Raw genomic sequence first — 19,884 nt, 5'->3', positions numbered from 1 at the left:
AACAAATACCTTTTTCCCTCTCAGAACTTACCTGTTCGTAATATTCTAAGACATGTGCGGTATTGTACTATGTTATACAGTAAAACCTGTCTAAACCGGACCCTGAAAAATCCGAGAACTGCCATAACCCAGACATGCACTTTTTAAATTGAATTTAGGACCTTGGTAAGCCGAACACGGACGGTTTCAGGCGGGGTGTGTTGGGCGTGCCCACCCTCCTACAATTTGCAAAGCATGGATTGTCAGGGGTAGATTTAGGTGGTTTTAGGTTGAAACTTTAATTTCTCGCTAATTTTACCACAAAAGATATTAACATTGCACCCACTCTAGAAGAAGGAAACCCTCACACCACAGAGCAGACTGCACCTGTCCCTAAAACAACATTTTATACAGGTACAGTGAAATAGTTGCCTGTATTTACTCCAGCAACATAAAAAGTAAACTGAAAGTGAAAATGAAACAAAACATATAGGCCAAAAATTCTTGACTTGGGACAGGTGTAAAAATTGCAGCCGGGTTAAAAAGTAAAAAATATTACACAAACACATCCCCAAATATTAGCTCAAAGGAGAAACAGATCACAGGAGCAACAGCCAGTGGGTAGCCATATCATTACAATTACATTTAATTCAACTTCGAGTCAACCAGTCCTCACCCTATCACTGCATCCAAAAAAAAAAAATCAAAGTATTTTTTTTATCTCCTACAAAAAGTCAAATGGCGTGTCTTATTGGAATAAATAAGATATAAAAATGTCTGGCAGAAATAAATAACAAACATTTTAAAAGAAGTATTTAATAAGAAGGTAAGAGGATAAATCTATCAAAAAAAAACTGTCTACTTAAAGTTCATATAAAAGATATTCTTAGAAATTATTTACATCAAGAAAAGAGAAAAACAAAAATGACTAGCATGAAAAGAACAACTAAATTTGCTACTACATTAAAAGGGAGGTCACTCTATCAATCTAGGCTTATTAGGAAATGATTATTTCCCTTTTTCTGGCTAGTGTGAAACAAACAAATCTTTTGCTGAATATAAATTGTTTTAACAAATCAAATTTCATATTAAGTTCTAAATCATTTCTAGACTTAATAAATATTTTTTCTTGAAATATTATTGTTCTCAACCTTGAGGTAGTTAAAAGATAATTATTGGCATTGATAAAAATTCAGAACAGTAATAAAAAACTTGATGATTTTTTTTAAAGGGACATTTCAACATTTCTAATAAAAACTAATTGATTCCTTAAAACTAAACAATTTTTTTCAATGCATGTATTAGTAAATTACTTTTGAAGAAAAACAGTATGGGGAAATGGATTCTATCAATTAGTACTCACTAGTTAAAGAATTTCAGTGAGATTGTACTTGTAAGAGTAATGCAAAATTTCAAGTTGTGTGCAATACACATGTAATACCTTTCAAATGAAATGATCATATACAGCATATACTTTCATATTAGACATTCAGACCATTAGAATGGCCCCTAAAAAGAATTTTTTTACATATCATTCCTATCCAAATTTTTTGGGTTACCAAAACTTAATTTAAGTTTGAAGGAAATGTGTCAAAAAATGAGGGCACTATCAAATTGTCAAGAGCATGCTGACAGGTGTACACACTGACAGACAGTAGAGTCAAAAACATTGCAACTTCTGCAACTTCCTTGGAAGGGGTATACTTGAGGTAGACCTAGGCTAAGGGACATAACTCTTGAAATCAGTGAAATGTTTGTATCATATTCAATTTCCCTAATGCCTATCAAGCTTCCATTTGAAACTGAATGAAATCAATCCAAATTACTTTCATGTTTATATGAGATTGATGTAAAATGTTTTACACAAATGTTCAAATAATTTGTAAGAGTTAAGCCCCTTAGCCTAGGTCTACCTCCTGAAAGGCTTTGGAATGATTTATATCATCAATTGAAGAATACAAAAAAGTACAATTGTCTATAGCAAAAAAGCATTTGGGAATACATAAGCTAGTGAGGTGTGTACTCACATCTAAAAGAAAAATAAATAATCATAAAAAAATGTATCAACATGTAAGTTTACATGTTATCGATAATAAGTTTAAAGGAAAACTACAAAATTAAAATAATACTGAAAGTGTTGACAGAAACATACATGCAAGCAAAAAAAATATGTGCACTCTAAACAATTTTGAAGTCTCAATCTTCAAGAATCATGTCTTACCCTACAAGACTCATGTCTAACTCCATAAGACACATGTCTTACCCTACAAGGCATGTTTTACTCAACCAGAAACATGTCTTCTACAGACACATGTCTTGCTCTTAAAGACAAATGTCCATCTAAACAAAACACATGTCTTACTCTAAAAGACACCTACATCTAAGACAAAATAACATCATAAAACACAATACCATAAACCAGTTAATTTCTGCAGAATCACTTATCTCGTGATTAAGGAATTCAATCTAATTTTGCATCTAACATTCTTTCAAATATACATTCTGTGCGGAAGAGACTAGGAAAAACTAGATACCCCCACTCCCCCATTTGATAACATACAACTTTTAACTGCCACATTGATTTGAACTGAAATAGGAGATGCACAATGGGAACATGTAATAAAGATTCTGTGAGTTTCATTCAATTCCATTCAGTGGTATAGGAGGAGTAACAGATAAAGGAATTCAATCTAATTTTGCATCTAACATTCTTTCAAATATACATTCTGTGCGAAAGAGACTAGGAAAAACTAGATACCCCCACTCCCCCATTTGATAACATACAACTTTTAACTGCCACATTGATTTGAACTGAAATAGGAGATGCACAATGGGAACATGTAATAAAGATTCTGTGAGTTTCATTCAATTCCATTCCGTGGTATAGGAGGAGTAACAGATAAAAGATGGGTCCTCTGATGTCCCCATATTCACAAATGACAAAGTCCATGTTTTAATATGTGAAACCCCAAAACTGATTCGGATCAAAATCTAAAATAGGAGGTACATAATGGGAACATGTAATAAAGAATCTGTGAAAGTTTCATTTAATTCCATTTAGTGGTGTAGAAGGAGTAAGGGATAAGAGATGGGTCCCCAGTGTAATGGAAGGAAGGACAGACACTGCCATCACTTTACACCTCCACATTGCAGAGGGGGTATTATAAATCATTGCAAAAATTAGTTGGTTTACAGTAGACATGGTTTTAACAAGACCTATTAATTGTTTAATTCAGTCCTTGGATGCAGGATCTTACAACACTTCACTCAACCTTCTGTTGAAATGACCTTTCCTATCAGCCCATTAGATTTAGGCTAACATGATTGTGGAGTTACTACCGGTATCATTTAAAACCCAGGTTCCTGAAATAGTCATCTGAACAGAAAATAAAATTGAGTATTGTTAGGATCAACATACAGTTTCTGAAAAAAGGTTTAAAGAAGGTCTAATTTTTATCAGACTTCTTCACAAAGAAAGAATAGAGAAATACACATGCAAATAAAAAGTGTGTGTCATCTTCAACACACAACTGGGTTAAATAAATAATATCTGATTCTAGAGTTACAGTGTAACTACACATAAATTGTATCATCTAGACACGTTGTACAAAACGAATTATAATTAATATAATTAAACAATATCAAAAAGCATGCTTTTAAATGAAAAATTGTCACCTTGACAAAACTGCAACAAAAATGTGCATGAAAATATTTTGTTTAAAATGCTTTAGTAAACAAAAATTAACATTTGGTTTTTCATATAACATGTGCTCATAGGAGATAAAAAATGTATAGAATGCACTGTATAATTCTAAATTAAGGGAGATAACTCTGTGAATGCCACTCAAATACAATAGAATCTATTGGATATTCAATGTTGATTATCTCCTAAGAGCAGGCAGATTTGAATGAATAATTACAAATTTCGTAATATAGACCCATAAAACAACTTGATTACAAAAATAAAAATATGTAGCCTTTTTAGGGGTGTATCACTTTTTTCAGATTTTGCATGATTCTTACAAAGACAGCTACTTAACAGCTAACATTGGATTTCATCAAAAGCAACCTTTGTTACATCATAACATTAGCTGATTGCTATAAATAGGACCAACCTTCAAAATCCTATTGTTTCACATGAAGTGTGAAATACAAATTAAGAATGTAAAATTGATAAGATTAATTGACATTTTTATTTGAAAAAGGGCCTTGACCTTTGACTTTGAATATCAAAGAAGTTCTAGATAACCAAGTTTGGTCCCAGTTAGTCTGTTGAAGAATGTTGACTTAAATATGTTTATGAAAAGGTGATATTTACAGACAGACAGTAATTATAATCACTATGTCCTTTTACAAATTTGTTGGCAATAAAATAAAGAGATTTCGATCTGGTTATTTCAGAAGAGTCAGCTGTATGTATTAGATACAAATATATTTTTCATCTTGGCCTTAAAAGAGTATGTGCTTTCAAGAACAAAGAAATATACATGTAGCACCATGGTGAAATGAACCCTGATTTGTTTACTTTCTGCAGACACTTGTTTCAGGAGATGAAGAATTACTATGATCTGATTGGTCTTGGTGGTAGCTATGGTTACTGAAGAAGTGCAGACTGGGATAGATACTTGGATACACAGTGTGGTATGGTGGTGGTTCATTATCTGTTTCTGGAATCATAAACAAGAGGTTACATGTGAAATTGTAAACATCCATCTAAATAATTGAGCATTGTTGGTAATAAAAGTGTTCCATCAGATAAAAAAATATAGCTTTATAAAAATTTACCCATCAAACAAAGCCTTTGTGCTATATGACTATGTGTATAATCATTTTTTTCATGTAAAACCCGAGAATGAAAACTTTTCGGCCTAACTTTTATTGGTTAACTTGCTATTTATAGAAATTCTATATCCCATCAAACAGACAGTTCTTTTTTCATGTGAAAACCTCGCATATCAACCTAACATGCAGGCAATATGTGTATAATACCAACAAATAGGAGGAAGCCATGTTATCCTTGTAATGGTCGGTTTTATAGTCAGTTAGTGAAGCTGCCAGCTCTCACAATTTCTCCTATAAATGTACATTTAATGAAAGGCAGAAAATATACTAAAAAAATGAAGTAATTGGTATGACCATGAACTGCAACAAGCTAGTCAATATTACTGGTGCTTTTTCCTTCTATTAAAGGATAGTGTTTTGAAATATATCAGACAGCTTACCTGACATAGATGATTTGCTAGGGGAATCAGTTAGTGATGCTTTACTGGGGGACTGTTCGGGGGTAAAATTAATGGATTGAAATATATCAGAGAGCTTACGTGACATATATGATTTGCTAGGGGAATCAGTGATGCTTTACTGGGGGACTGTTCGGGGGTATAATTAACGGATTGAAATATATCAAAGAGCTTACCTGACATAGATGATTTGCTAGGGGAATCAGTTAGTGATGCTTCACTGGGGGACTGTTTAGGTGTATAATACATGGATTTGGTAGGTGTCTGATTTGGTGAATGGTTTGGTGTGTGATATGAGGTCTGCCTATGCTCTCTTGTTCTGTGTGGACTTTGAGCTCTCTTCAATGGCTTGATTCTACAGTTCTGAATCTTCTCCTTAGCTTTCTGTACAAACACTTGGGATTGGTTAGCACCTTGAATAAAATATGAGATCATTATTTTACCTGAAATCTTTTGAAAATACATGTATTTCACAGCATTTGTTTTCCAATACAGGTAACTATATACAAGTAACTATTCATTTTTTCTCTTCTTTCCCAACCACCTTCATTACTCTGAGTGCTTCTAAAATCATTAAATGGAAATATTGTATGCATTTAGGCCAAAAAAAATTACACTTGTTTCCTGCTACCAGCAAGAAAAAAATAGGGTAGGTACATGTTTGTTGGAAAATTATTTTACTTTTCAAAAATATTTCACATTGAGTCAATGGTAAAAACATTCTAAACTTTAACAGCGCCAAAATGGCTATAAAATGTTAAGGGTAGGCACACAAAACTAGAGTAGGTAGGGTAGCAGGAAGTAGACACATAATTTTTTGGTGTTAATACCAATATATAAGAAAGTTGACAAAAATAAGGTATTAATGGAATATATAAATTGATACCTTGCCCTTTAATGGTGAAAGAAGGGGGATGGCAAAATGTTCAAATTGGCCTAACTTGAAAACTGCATTTTTCATTTTGCTGAAAATCATTAAACTTACCCTGTTTTTATGGTATTAAACAACAAGGTGGAGTTTTAAAAGAATTCATTGTTCTCAAGTTATTCTCTGGAAACCAACAAGGGACCAGACAGACGGACATGCAACTTTTATGCAGGTATCACATAATAACTCTCCACTTCGTGTGGCAGGGTCACAAGAAGTATGGACTTATCAACCTCTTCACAATTCTTAGGTACACCAGTACTCAATGAACTCTTCACAGTTCTTAGGTACACCAGAACTCAATAAACTAGGAACCTGTCTTAACAAGAATTCCTGTCAAGTCTCTCCTTATTAGTCTTAATGCATTTTTCACCCTTGTATTACAACTAAACATCATCTACCATTGAAAAAATCGTTGTGTTTTAAGAAGGCAGACCTAGAGTAAGGGCCCCGTGCAAGTCCGGGTGTTAAAAGAATAGGCCTGCAGCAGCGCTAAGCTTGTCGTAAAAGGCGACTAAATAGTGCTCAGAACCCTAGCCGGGGGCTAGGGCGCTTTGCCCACAGAGCAACTGGGATGTGTGCTCCAGGTAGTGGAATGGGGTACCCCTGGTGTGTTACATGCTGGGGTTGTCAGGCTATAATACAGAAAACCTGACTGCAAACCAAAGTGGTGCACCGTGTTGGGAAAGATGCCATGTTTCTCGCACGTTAAAGAACCCTTCAGTGGTATTCTTCCGGAGTAGGAACCATAGGGCTCCGCCACAGGAGGTTAAAATGCCCGACCCTACCCACCTCTCCCTATTTCCAGTGGCAATCAAAATTTGTCGACCCCATTGTCCTTGTGTCCCATCCCTTTTTCATTTCATCATTTCATGTTCATTTTATCATCCATATCATGTTCATCGTCTGAATATAGCTGAAATATTGCTGCTCGGACGTTAAACCCCAACAAACAAACAAACAAAACCTAGAGTAAGGGACATAACTCTTGAAATCAATGAAAACACAACTCTCACAAATCGTTGGAACGTTTGTATTCAGCATTTTACATCAATCTCATGTAAGCATCACAGTAACTTGCAGACCCATCGAAATTTTTTTAAGCACATCTGACATTCCGTCAGACACAAGGTGATGACTTGTCTGACCGAACGACAATTTGTCTGACCGAAAAAACTCTGAACAATTTATCGACACGCGAGAAAAAAGAAGGGACGATATAACAAAGGACGAAATGATGTGTAGCGAATGAACCGGAAGTTATATATTATTATACTATCTCGCTAGACTGTAGACTAATTCACGTAATTATTAAAACGTTCTAGTTTTATTATTCACAAAAACCACTTCAGTTTTGAGAAAATCTTCTTTAACGTAAGAAAAAAACATCGGACACCCGGGCTGACAAGCAACGTGTATTTACTGGACCCGGGACAATTTTACCGGACAGGTCCGACGGTCCGGCAGGTTTCGATGGGTCTGAACTTGGACTGACTTCATTCTGTTTCAAATGAAAGCTTGATAGGTTTTGGTGAAATGAATATGATACTAACATATCACTGATTTCAAGAGTTATGTCCCTCATCCTAGGTCTCCCTCCTTACTTAACTTGGGGTATGTGCATACCTGTATACTTAATCTCTTCTAAAGGCAGACCATGTACATCAGGAATCAGATTTGCCACATCCTGAAAAGATATCAGTAACAGTAAAAGTACTTTTGTTTGCGGGTACCAATTTTCATTGTTTAGTATAAAAACGTTAGTTGGTAGATTATTGAATTCCCAAATTAGATATTTCCGTCATAAAAATTAATAGGTAATTTCCTTTCTAACTAGAAACTAAGTAAATCTGAGCAACCTCATAAAACTCACACATGAATTAGATTGTGAAATTACTTTAAAAGTAGCATTAACCAGACATGATTTTTAAGAAGCCAATAAAATAGTGGAAAGTGATGAGATTGGAAGTATACATGTAAACATATTATATATTAAGAAACAGCACAATAAAATTTAGATATGAATATGGGGAATTCTGTTTTAAAATTAAGAAAATGATGTCTGATCTGCTTTGTAATATGTTTCATAAAAATCGGTACAAATTAATATACCATATTATTCAGATTATCTGATGCACTTCCTACATAATTTAATTCTTTATTAACTTTAAACTTTACAGTTTATCAGTATAAGGTGAACAAAAAAATATATAATGACATATAGACGTCAGAAATTATTGTTACAACATTATATAGATGTGTTTCTTATTGTAAATGCATGACATAAATATTTGCCTAAGTTGCATATACATAAAAGCTAGCTGCCTTAAATTTACCAATGTATAAACATTTACAACACTATTTATGAGTAGCTTATTATTGCAATTCAACATGAACTTGTACCACTTTCAAAACAAATCTAGTAGGTTTCTGTGCAATTTAAATATCGTGCATTCTTGTTATACCACCCCTTTATCATGGTGGTCCCTCACCAATGCCACACTTTTCCAAAATAACGATAGTTTCTATATAAATATTTCCTCGATCTATCGCCATTTTTGCATATCACAAAAATTTGGCCTGGTCCCAAAAGTGGTGATATATCAAGGGTGCACTGTAGCTTTTCAGGTAGAATTCTGCCCTGCAGTATACCAAAGTGTCTCACTTAATTATCACTGAACAAATGGGAGTTCTTTTTCGTCACAGTTATTAAAAAGGGTACCAGTTCAATTCAAATAGCAATCAGCAATACAATTCCTGCAGTTGACTCAAATACTATACATGTACATGTACATGTAGAATTGCAGTAGGACTTGTAGGGACGGAAAAAATCTTTTTTAGCCCACCATATTTCATCAATGTTTTCTTAACTAATTGCCAGACAAAAACTATGTCCTAATTATTGAACTACATGACATCCTTACCCTCTGAGCTTCAAATAATATAAAACATTTCTTTCCCATGGTCATGTAAGCCTCAGAAAGCTTGGTCAGCCCTTCCTTTAATCTGATCATCTTCACAGCTTCATTCTCTCTCAACTTTTCACAAACTGGAGAAAAAATACAAAGGTACAAAGGTATTGTTCTGCAGGATTACTTTCAATGTTTCTGAAACCTCACTGTTCATTTAAAACTGAAGGTAAATGTGCACCCAACAAGAATTAAAATTTCTATTTTAGTTAATTAGGTGATGGCATTAGTTTTTTTTATGAAATGATGATGCAGCATCCAAAGTGAAATAAAATTTGCTATGAATTAGACCGTTATGCTTTATCTGTGCAATTTAACATACAATGTAACAAACCCTTTCATTTTTGATATTTTTAATAAGGTCAGAGAATGTTTTTTTTTTTAATTTAATCAATGATGTTTAAGTGCTCTGAATAATGAAAAATATTACCTGCATCCCTTAAAAAAAGACAGAACAGGACAAAATACATGTACATGTACAAATGTATTTTGAATGTTGTCCATAGGACCATTTTTTTCTCAGTATGAAAGCAATATCATACATTTTTTTTCATTAAAGGACTTTGCACAAGACTTATTACCTTCAAGTAAAGCCACATCTTTTGACCTCTGTGACTTCGTCAATTTGTTCTCCAATTCCATCCTCTCTTCTACAGAACCTCTCTGTAATAACAAAGCAAAAATTTTAACTAGCATTCCAGTCCAAGTTTAACTCTTCAGTTTGCATTCTCCTAGATCAATTGATTGATGGTTTAATATCCCATGGCAGTTATTTCATGCATTTCAGAATGACAAAGATTAACAAACCAAAAGCCTGCAGGCCAGTAGGCATGTCACCTCTCCATAACACATTTTCCTATTCCAAGCCAACCAGTCTTCATTCTATCCCCTAAATACCAAGATCTGTGGGTGAAGAGGGGATGTAAATTATACTAAATACCATATACTGGGTACACATACACCTCATATCAGTCTTCATTATATCCCTTAAATACCAAGATCTATGGTGGGGGGGTGGAAGGTGTAAATACCACATACACATACACTGCATTTTATCAGTCTTCATTCTATCCCCTAAATACCAAGACCTATGTGGGGGTGTAAATACCACATACACATATACTGCATTTTATTACAAGTCATTATATTTTTTTCAGATTTGCTTATTTTGTATATTTTAGATAAACTTTTTGCAAAAATGTAAGTGTTAGAAAAACTACATGTATTACTTCAAACAGCTGCATACTTACATGTACATATGCAAAATGTACATACATGTACTTAATATAAGTAGTTTTACCTACACATAATGTACCTACAGTGTATTTATCACAAATCTGGTTGACACATTTTACACAAAAAGGGTTTCTTATTATGATTTTTTGTCTGAAAATTTTGTCTATATAAAAAGTTTACATCACAGAATAATACACAAAATATACATGTAGTTCATCAGACCTTGCAGGTTTTCTTCAGCTTTTTCTGGCATTCTTTTTCTTTCTGTTCACAATTTTCCTGCAATGACAAATGATAAAGAAATTGTAGTTCAATTTTTAATCAAAAGTATTTGTCAATCTTAGTCACACTATTCTGAAACTAACAAGAAATCTGTGTGCCAACTTCAACTGTCTTTAAACATGAAGTTGTTGTCACCCAAGCTGGAAATAGGTGAAAAAACACATGTTTTCATTACATTTTTTGCAGGCTATATTGGCGACATGGGTTGTAAACTTTTGTCAAGCCAATATTGTGTTTTAGCACTTCTGCAGAAATTTCTTTCTATATACCTGTTAAGTCTTAGAGTAAACTTTGAGACCCCCCACCTTTTTTAAAATCTTCGGACATAGCAGGATTCTTATCAAGCATCTAATAATTTTTCATTCAATTTATTTAACTGCACTTATATAAATACCATGTACACATGCACTTTCAAAAGATTTTTTTTCTCTAAAATGCAATAGCAAAAAAATGTTGAAAAATCTGCTCTACAGTTTTATTTACTATGATTTGAAAAGTCAGCAGATATATGTACTTGTACAATGTATATCACATTCCTTTAAAATTTTGGTCAGATTTATTTTAGTACAATGTATGTGGTATTTCACAATATTTTGAAACCTAGTTTAGAAATACCTTGACTTTTCCCTATTGACATAATTATAATAGTGAAGAAAAAAAATCATGCCAATGTTTTGAAAATTTCCCAATTCAAATGTGCATTGTTTAAATATCCTATTTTTATCGCTATTGAATAAGTCTAAATGTAACATTTTATTTTAATTAATTAGAGTAAAAAGATTAAGATTAAATTAAATGGCCCTTGGGTTAATTGGGAAAGTCCAAATTGCAACAATTTGATAGGATTGGCACTCTGACATAAACTCTACTTATTTAGCACAAAGTCATTAACATGTGACATTTGTGCATTAATATATAGTATCATACATTTGGTCTAAACAAATACTTGCATTAATGCAAGAAATTCCAAAATACTTTTCTTTTTTCAGTAAATTTAAATCATATATGCATTTGGCAATTGATCATGAAATATTTCTTTACACTTGAAAATCTTTTCCTAATTCTAGCACAATATATATACATATACATCAGTAAACTATTTTTTTGCAAAACTGAAATATCAAAAACTTAAGGTTTTTTTTTATTTTTAGTTTTTAAACATTCGCCTTGGAGTGAAGTATTCATCCCTTATTGCTTTTTTATGATATTATAAAATCCCCTATTAACACACACTCCAATATATTTTGAAGGTGCAAACTTCAAATTTCATTTTTATACCCTTACATAGCAAAGATATTTATACATTATACATGTACATGTAATTCAAAATAAGCAAATGAAAAGAATTTCTAAAATCCCTGTTAAAATCTTTAAAAAAGGGTAGAAAAGATATGGATAATAAAAAACCCAAATAAGACTGAACTCTTTCAAAATTTATTGTTTTTCATCAAAAACAAAAAATGGAAGACATGAAACAAATTACAATTTTTATCAGAATTCAAGATTTTTTGTTTTGTATACATTTTCTATGTACAAAGTCACAAGATATTCAAACTTAATTATTGGGGCAGAACAAAACAAAAATATCAATTGTTGAATACATTGTACCAGAAAAACATTAAACAGCCGGATATTCGATTGATAACAATATCCGCTAGCAAATGGGTTTAAATACCTATACATTCTGTATCTGAGAGGAAATGGGTTTTAAAGTATCACTCCACATAAGAATCATGCAAAATGTGATTCATAGTTGGAAAGCTTACATATTTTTATTTTTGATATTTCGTTTAAAATGATATACATGTAGTAATTAAAAATTAACATGTGGCTTTACATAAAACTCTTGTTCTTAGGAGATAGAATTATACAGAATGTACTGTAGAATTCAAAATTAAGGGAGACAACTCCGAAAGAGACACTAAAACACAATTATAGAAACTTCCTAATTTTCAATGCGGATTATCTCCCAACAACAAACAGATTGGAATGAATAATTTATACATTTCATCATAAAGACCTACAAAGCAACTTAATAACAAAAATATTAATGTGTAGCCTTTTTTAAGAGGTATCACATATTACAGAATTTGCATGACTCTTACAAAGACTACTACTTAAATTCTATCAAACTGGGCACTCTTTTGTGATGTCTTTTCATAAGCTGTAGGATGTCAAAACACAAAAAGGCTAATTGGTACTGGTGTGGTTTAAAGTTTTTGTTTTGATAACAAATACAGTAGAAAAATAGACTTGGATTTCAAGTATTTTGTTGTAAATTAATAGATTAAGATAATTTTTATTTGGTACTACCATTATTTTCAGATAGTTTAAGGGAATAAGTCTAATTTAAAGATTTCTCTTACAGTTTCTTGAATAAAACATCAGTACATGCTTATTTAAAAACTACAAAATAAATTGGAAAAAGAGCGGGCGGCTGTCAAAAGCCATCTAAATATAATGTCAAACATTTAAAATTTGGAAAGGGGTAATTCCCCTCTCCCCATGATACACATATTAATTTTACAGAAAAGAAATATTTTGATCCATAAATTAGAGAAAACTGTCCTTTCCACACTCTTCAAATTTCAATAATTGGTATGCATGATTATGAAGCTTTTAAGGAGGTAGACCTAAGGAAAAGGACACAACTCTTACAGGTCATTGGAACGTTTGTATTCAGCATTTTACATCAATCTAAGCATCAAAGTAACTTGGATTGATTTCATTCTATTTCAAATGAAAGCTTGATAGACTTTGGTGAAATTGAATATGATACAAACATAACACTGATTTCAAGAGTTTTTTCCTTTATCCTAGGTCTACCTCCTTAAGATTAATATAAAGTTGCACATATTGCCACAAAAACCGATCAGTTCAACATGTCATAGTTTTCCTTTCCTCTTTCTTCTACCCCGGACTGGTCCATGCTCCCAGTTTTTAGTGGAGTCAGAGTTGCTCATTTGCTTTTGTTACTTTGTAAGTACAATTTTAGTTACTCTATGTTCTTTATTGTGTATGTCTGCTTCCCATGTCTGGTCTTTGTCCCTGGATTTCATTCTTTTGATTACCACTATAACCTTGGTTCCCTTGATTACTCATTGACAAAGTAGGAGCATTTGTACATGTATACTCCCAGTCATGTACCTAATTGAAATTAGATATTAAAAATTGCCATGTACATGTACCATATTAGAAATCAATCCATCCACTGACCGCAAAGATAATTGTGAAAAAATCTGGACAGAATGTCAAATAGAGGGATGGACAACAAAGGGGGTTGTTATACATGTACATGTATAGTCAAAATTTTAATTTTTCACAAAACATTCTATACAAATTATCTCCCCTTGTAAACACTACCATTTTAAATGTTATTTTTGATAAAATGCAGTATTTTTTTTCATAATATGTACTTTATAAAATTATACATTGTACTATCAATAATTTTGAATGATTTCAATTTTAGTGCTGTTACCTAAAGTAGGGGGTGTAGTAAGTAACAAATTTGGCCCCATTTTAATTTTGCTCCATATAATTCTGTGCCCTCCAAGACCAATAAGAATCTTACCAAATTATTTTTGGCCTCTTTGACATGTTTCTCTCCTTCTACTACTAAGTCTAGCATTTTCATGTAGTCCTTCAAATGATCTGTAACACAAACAAGAGTACATGTACATGTATGTGCACAAATAAGGAACACGTATACTAAATTACTAAAAATGTCACTGCCATGAAATTTATTTTTACCCATTTTTTACAAAAACAAATTTCTATAACTCTAATTTGATAAATAGGGCATGCCCTCTTCTAATCAAAATCACTGAAATGGTAATTTTAAGTGTCAGTCCCTGTAAGAATGAGGCAATGATAGTGTAATTTGATTATCTGCACCATCAGGATCAAAGAAAAAAGACAATATTTTCCATATCATTTTGGTATATTAAGTTATAATTTCATTGAAATGTACTTTAAATGAGCATTTCAAGGGCAGATAACTCTGTCAAAAACCTAATTTTTCTATCATTCTATTGAAAAATTTCTGAGCAAAGCCAGTGATGCAGAGATCAAATAAAGGTATTTTTGGAAAGAGAAAGTATCCCTGAGTGATATTTGATTGTCAGATCAGTGATGTTTTGACATGCATGTTTCTGATTTTTCCCATTTTGCCCGATTCTTACAAAGACTTACACTAAATCTACTTTGGTAAAGCATGCACAACAATTTACAATTCTGATTTCAGTGAAAATTTATGTAGCATTTTCCAAGTTTTAAAATGATCTAAACTCTATATACATGTATATATTCAAAGACACATTAAATTTTACTGTAAAGTTTGATTTGGTCATCACAAATACAAATGCCATAATACATGTACATGTATTCCCTACATTTCAATTTTTTAAGGTAAAAGAAAGTCATACATGTACATATACATGTAATACCTGAACACTAATTGCAATATGCATGTACATGTACATTTTGTACATCATATTCAAACATCAACTGTTTCTAAACCTGGTTTACATTTTTCAAAGATTTTGGTAAGCTACATTTGTAGATTTTCAATGCCATCTACAGCCACATAATTCTTGGCAAAAAAGTAATCATATAAAAATAACCCAAAATACACCAATGTACATGTACATGTACCTAGTACTAAAATCTTCATCTTACCATTAAATTCCCTCTGAACTTCAGTCCACTGTATCTGCAATTCTGATACATGGTTACATACATCCTGTGAAAGTACATGTAAAATTTAGTACACAATGTACATAATCGGTAGTACAAATGTATATTTTGTGCAATTTTGTACATTTATATAATGATTTCATTGCCCTAAAATGAAAAACTGATTATTGATACATGTATTGATATTTTTTGTTATTTTTTAGGAGCAGTATTTCAAATTAAAAAAAAATAGCTGTACTTACATGTCAATACATAATACAACCTTGACTCTCATTTTTGCAATGTTTACAGTCCCATAATGGGATAGTGACAGGTAAAAAAACAAAAAATACAGAAAGACAAATTTTGCAGCAAAATAAACATACATGTACATGTATCAAAACATCTAAAAGCATGTTGGATTTATCATACTACCAGTACAGCAGATAAATACTGGTAGATAATTGTGTAACATTAAAACTTAATTAAAAGATGAGCTTATAAAAATCATGGAGTGATACATAATAGCACTTATTCACAATTACATGTACACTTAGTGATCGGTGTCATGTTTTTGGGCCATTTTAAAAAAAATATTCATTATTTCATTTGCCCCAAAGACTAATTACTTCATTTTTTCTATTTTCTAGGTAAACGTTAGGTAAAAGTTTTATGTAGATAGTTTTAACAGTTTGTACTCATACAAAACTATTAGCCTCAGATGTACAGTGGGTAATTTTTGTGGGGTGCTAATTTTGGCATACTTTAGTGATCTGTCTAAAAACACCAAAATAAATTCCGCAAATTATTTACTCTGAGCTGAAGTACATGTACTTAGTGCTCCACTTAGTATCAGCCAAAATTAGAATCAGCAAAATTTTTGATATACTTTTTTGCCTCAAAACTGCCAAATTTTACACCCGCCATATGGTAATACTAGTACTACAGTCTTCGGTAGAATCATCTGTTGATTGATTGCTGGTTTATAATATACAAACATGTACATGTATAAAATATTTATGATGATTTTAAGAAGACTTACATTTTTTGTACATGTACATGTAATCGACTGTTTCATATTGTAATGGAATTCTAGTGTTTTAACCATTTTATCAGTAAATGACTTCCATTTGTACCCTGCTGAAAATCAACATTCACCTACAAAATGTACATGTACCTGTGGTGAGCAAGGGTCAGAGATAATGCTGACAAAAAGTGAAATGATATACATGTACACCGTAAAAAGTATCACTACATGTACTTTATATCCAATTCACCTATGATTGGCGCAAATGAAATAATTTCTTTTTGGTGCAAATGAAAGTTTTTTTGACCCGAAAGAAATACTAAATGGTGCAAAAGCATTGTCGTGACTTGTAAGTAATATTACCTGTATGGCTCTATTTTCTTCATTAGCTGACCATCTCATTAAATCTTGAGAGGCTACAACAAGTAAAAGTTGAAAGACATCTACAATGTATGTACATGTACATGTCTTGTTCATGTGCTTCTTATTAAGTAGATGTTTTTGTAAGGATCAGGCAAAATGGGAAAAATCAGAAACATGCATGTGAAAACACCACCGATCTGACAATAAAATATCACTCAAGGATACTTTCTCTTTCCGAAAATTCCTTTATTTGATCTCTGCATCACTGGCTTTGCTCAGAAACTTTTCAATAGAATGATAGAAAAATTAGGTTTTTGACAGAGTTATCTGCCCTTTCAATGTTCATTTACAGTGCATTTCAATGAAATTACAACGTATATCTCAATGCAGCAACATGATATGGAAAATCTTGTTTTTTTTCCTAGATTCTGATTGTGCAAATAGTCAAATTAAACTATCAAAATGATGAGTTTTATCATACCATGTTTCACCCACTGCCTGATTCTTACAAAGACTGACACTTAAGTATTCCAAAAACATGACTAGTATCTATAAAAAATACTTGTGCATGTATGTGTATTAACACAAAATGTACATGTTCATCTATGTTATATACATGTACATGTACACTTGTACAGTACAAGTACAAATATGTTCATTTAGTTCCCTCAATTCTTCACTAAAAGGGGTAGTACATTAAAAACTGCTATAACATGCAGTAATAAAGAAAGGCAGGGGCCATATGCCTGCTGAAGCTGAAAATGACCAATTAAAGTAACAGGATTTTACTTAGAATTTCTAAGTTTTAAAGTTAATAAATGACCTATTTAAACATCTTGAATACTTGTAATAAACGCTGACAATGGCACATTTGAAAAAATTCTCTCCCCACTACTGTAAACATGTAAATGGGTCTTCAGGAAAATAAATTGTATAAAAGCCAAATTGGCCCTTTTGCAGAGAAAGTTTTGTTTGGGTATAGGCAGGTGTTCTAATTAAACAGAGTAAAATTGACAGAAACTGACTTAAATTTATTTCAAAGGATATCTGTTTTGATTCTAAAACAGAGTACCAGCTGATTCAGGATTAAGTTTACACAGGTTTCACTGCAGTGAAATGACATGTACATTGCACATGTGTAAACTGTATGAAATGTACATGTACAAAGAAAAGTGTCAAAGAAAATGGGTCATAAAATGGTAAACTTTGGATAACGGCAAGGTACAGTTAAATCTATAATCATATTTTAATGTGTATCCATAGGGCTCTTTAAAATCTTCTTCCATTCTGTACATTACAATTCAAATAATGAGTTTAAATCATTTAATCTTAAACCTTGTAATTTTCCTGAGAACAAATATTGTTTACATTTTTGTACAATGTATCTGGTATTCTGGATTTTTGGTTGGAGTACTGAGTATTTTGTACATGTACATTGCATATAAACATTGTACATGTAAAAGTACATCTAACAAGAAAATAAAAGAAGTTTTTATGAATTTTACCAAATGGCAATGACAACAATGTAATATTAAATATTAGTACATGTACATGTACAAATATACACAAACATTTTGTACATGTACATTTGTTGTACATTTATGAATAGAAGTCATTTCCTCACTTTATATGAAATGCATTTTAAATATTATACATTTGTACAAGTACATGCATAATTGTACATGTACAAAATCTGTAAGATAGAAAATAGGTCAAGGACAGAAATGGCTGAGTTGCCATAGAAAAATATATTAATTCAGTAAACAGAAAGTAGAAGTGTGAAATTGCATAATATAATATGGGACCCCATACTGCAGTTGCATACCAAATATCTAATGGCTCTGATCTATAGTTGCTGAGAAAAATGGTACATAAAGTCACACACCAAATTTGAAATCAAATCTACCCATCAGGGTTGAAAATTACGATGGAATTTGGATAGATGGATAAAAGGAATGACAGATGGAATGAAAAGCTGATGGACAAAGTGATTCCAATAAAATGTATACATTTGTACATGTACATATACACCCCATCAAAGAGTTATTGGCTTTGCTTATTAAACCCCTTAAACAAGGGTACTGAAATATAAAAGTACATGTACATTGTATAACAATACAAACATGTACATTATTTGAACATTGTATGTTGTACTCACCAGAGGTCTCTGCATTGACTTCGGATTTTATTGAATTTCTAAGATTCTTCACTTCAGATATCATTACATTCATATCAGAGTTAGTCCCATCACCTAAGCTAGAAAGTAACTTGGTTCCACTTCTGAAACGAAATCATTTTGCATTTACAATACACAATGTATTCTCGTTATTATTGCAAGTGCAGTTCAGTCTTGTAATGAACTAGATACTTTATGTTGGTACAATGTAATTTAAGATGTAAAAAGTCAAGTTTTTATTTACCGAGGGAGCCTGCAAACAATCTGTTTTAAGAAAATATTAAAATAATTACACAATTCTAGGGCATCGAATTTTTATCATATGTGTTTGCAGTTGATGCTGGAATTGTAGTTATCTCCCCTTTGATGCTTTGTTTTGTTCGACAGTGCATTTTTTTGTTGTTAATATTTTTCTAAAAGTTTTTAAAAAGAATATTTGTTGAATATGGATGATAATACGGATGTACGTATGTACTTACCTTCTTATTGCTCGAGATGCCTTTTCCATCCTTGTTTTTCCACAGTCACAGATATCAATTTCAAATTTGAAAACAACCGCCGTATGATGACAAATTGAGTACACAACAATTTCAAATTCGAACTCTGTACATTTGCAATATTTGAGAAGTCACTTTAAAAACTATCATTTTAATAGTATTCCACACCGTTATAAGGGCATTATAAACAATTCCAAGACATCGTTTGGTCTGAAGTCATTTGGCGGGTTGTTTATTTACCATTTCACGCACCTGTCTGTGGGCGGAGCTTAATTTGGGGAGATAACTAGAATTTCCCGCCAAATTGAAAATCTAATTATGATTCAGAAAAAAATCATACCATTTTTTTTAATTTTTAAATGATACATATTAATTACCTTGTTTGAATTTCACTATTTCTGTTTCGGATACGATTAATTTATTTACTCCTTCAATTTTAATTGTATGCAAAAAAAGAAAAAGCGGGATAAAGACTCAATAAATAGAAAATCAGGCGGGACTTTAAATAATTTG

At 32.0% G+C, this 19,884-nt stretch overlaps 1 protein-coding gene across 2 annotated transcripts; it reads right to left on the bottom strand.

Moving 5' to 3' along the window:
• Window positions 1–779: 779 nt before the first annotated feature.
• Window positions 780–19,622, bottom strand: LOC148610586 (uncharacterized). 2 transcript variants are annotated; one of them, XM_088595760.1, is made up of 12 exons: window positions 19,354–19,622; window positions 18,857–18,978; window positions 16,699–16,751; window positions 15,312–15,375; window positions 14,206–14,285; window positions 10,575–10,631; window positions 9,698–9,779; window positions 9,072–9,196; window positions 7,774–7,834; window positions 5,396–5,632; window positions 5,202–5,255; window positions 780–4,646 (listed from the first exon to the last, which is right to left on the bottom strand). In XM_088595760.1, exons 1-12 carry the CDS (start codon window positions 19,380–19,382, stop codon window positions 4,501–4,503), a joined length of 1,110 nt encoding a protein of 369 aa, XP_088451886.1. In that variant the 5' UTR covers window positions 19,383–19,622; the 3' UTR covers window positions 780–4,500. The 2 variants fall into 2 exon arrangements, with proteins under 2 accessions (XP_088451886.1, XP_088451885.1); XM_088595759.1 differs by lacking the exon at window positions 5,202–5,255.
• Between the last annotated feature and the right edge of the window lie 262 nt (window positions 19,623–19,884).

Source organism: Perna viridis, chromosome 8 (assembly GCF_037379345.1).
Source record: "Perna viridis isolate PV_CMFRI_1.1 ecotype Kerala chromosome 8, ASM3737934v1, whole genome shotgun sequence".
Lineage (NCBI taxonomy): Eukaryota > Metazoa > Mollusca > Bivalvia > Mytilida > Mytilidae > Perna > Perna viridis.
The sequence above is the reverse complement of the archived record's forward strand: the minus strand, read 5'-3'. Positions and strand labels throughout refer to the sequence as shown.

Bases quoted from the DNA above. Each gene is read 5' to 3' on its own strand.
- LOC148610586 (XM_088595760.1), bottom strand. From the start codon at position 19,382: ATGGAAAAGGCATCTCGAGCAATAAGAAG. The intron at 16,752-18,856 runs GTGAGTACAACA...TACTTGTTGTAG, and splicing joins AGTCAATGCAGAGACCTCTG to CCTCTCAAGATTTAATGAGA. The intron at 9,780-10,574 runs GTCTGATGAACT...TTGTTATTACAG, and splicing joins AGCTGAAGAAAACCTGCAAG to AGAGGTTCTGTAGAAGAGAG.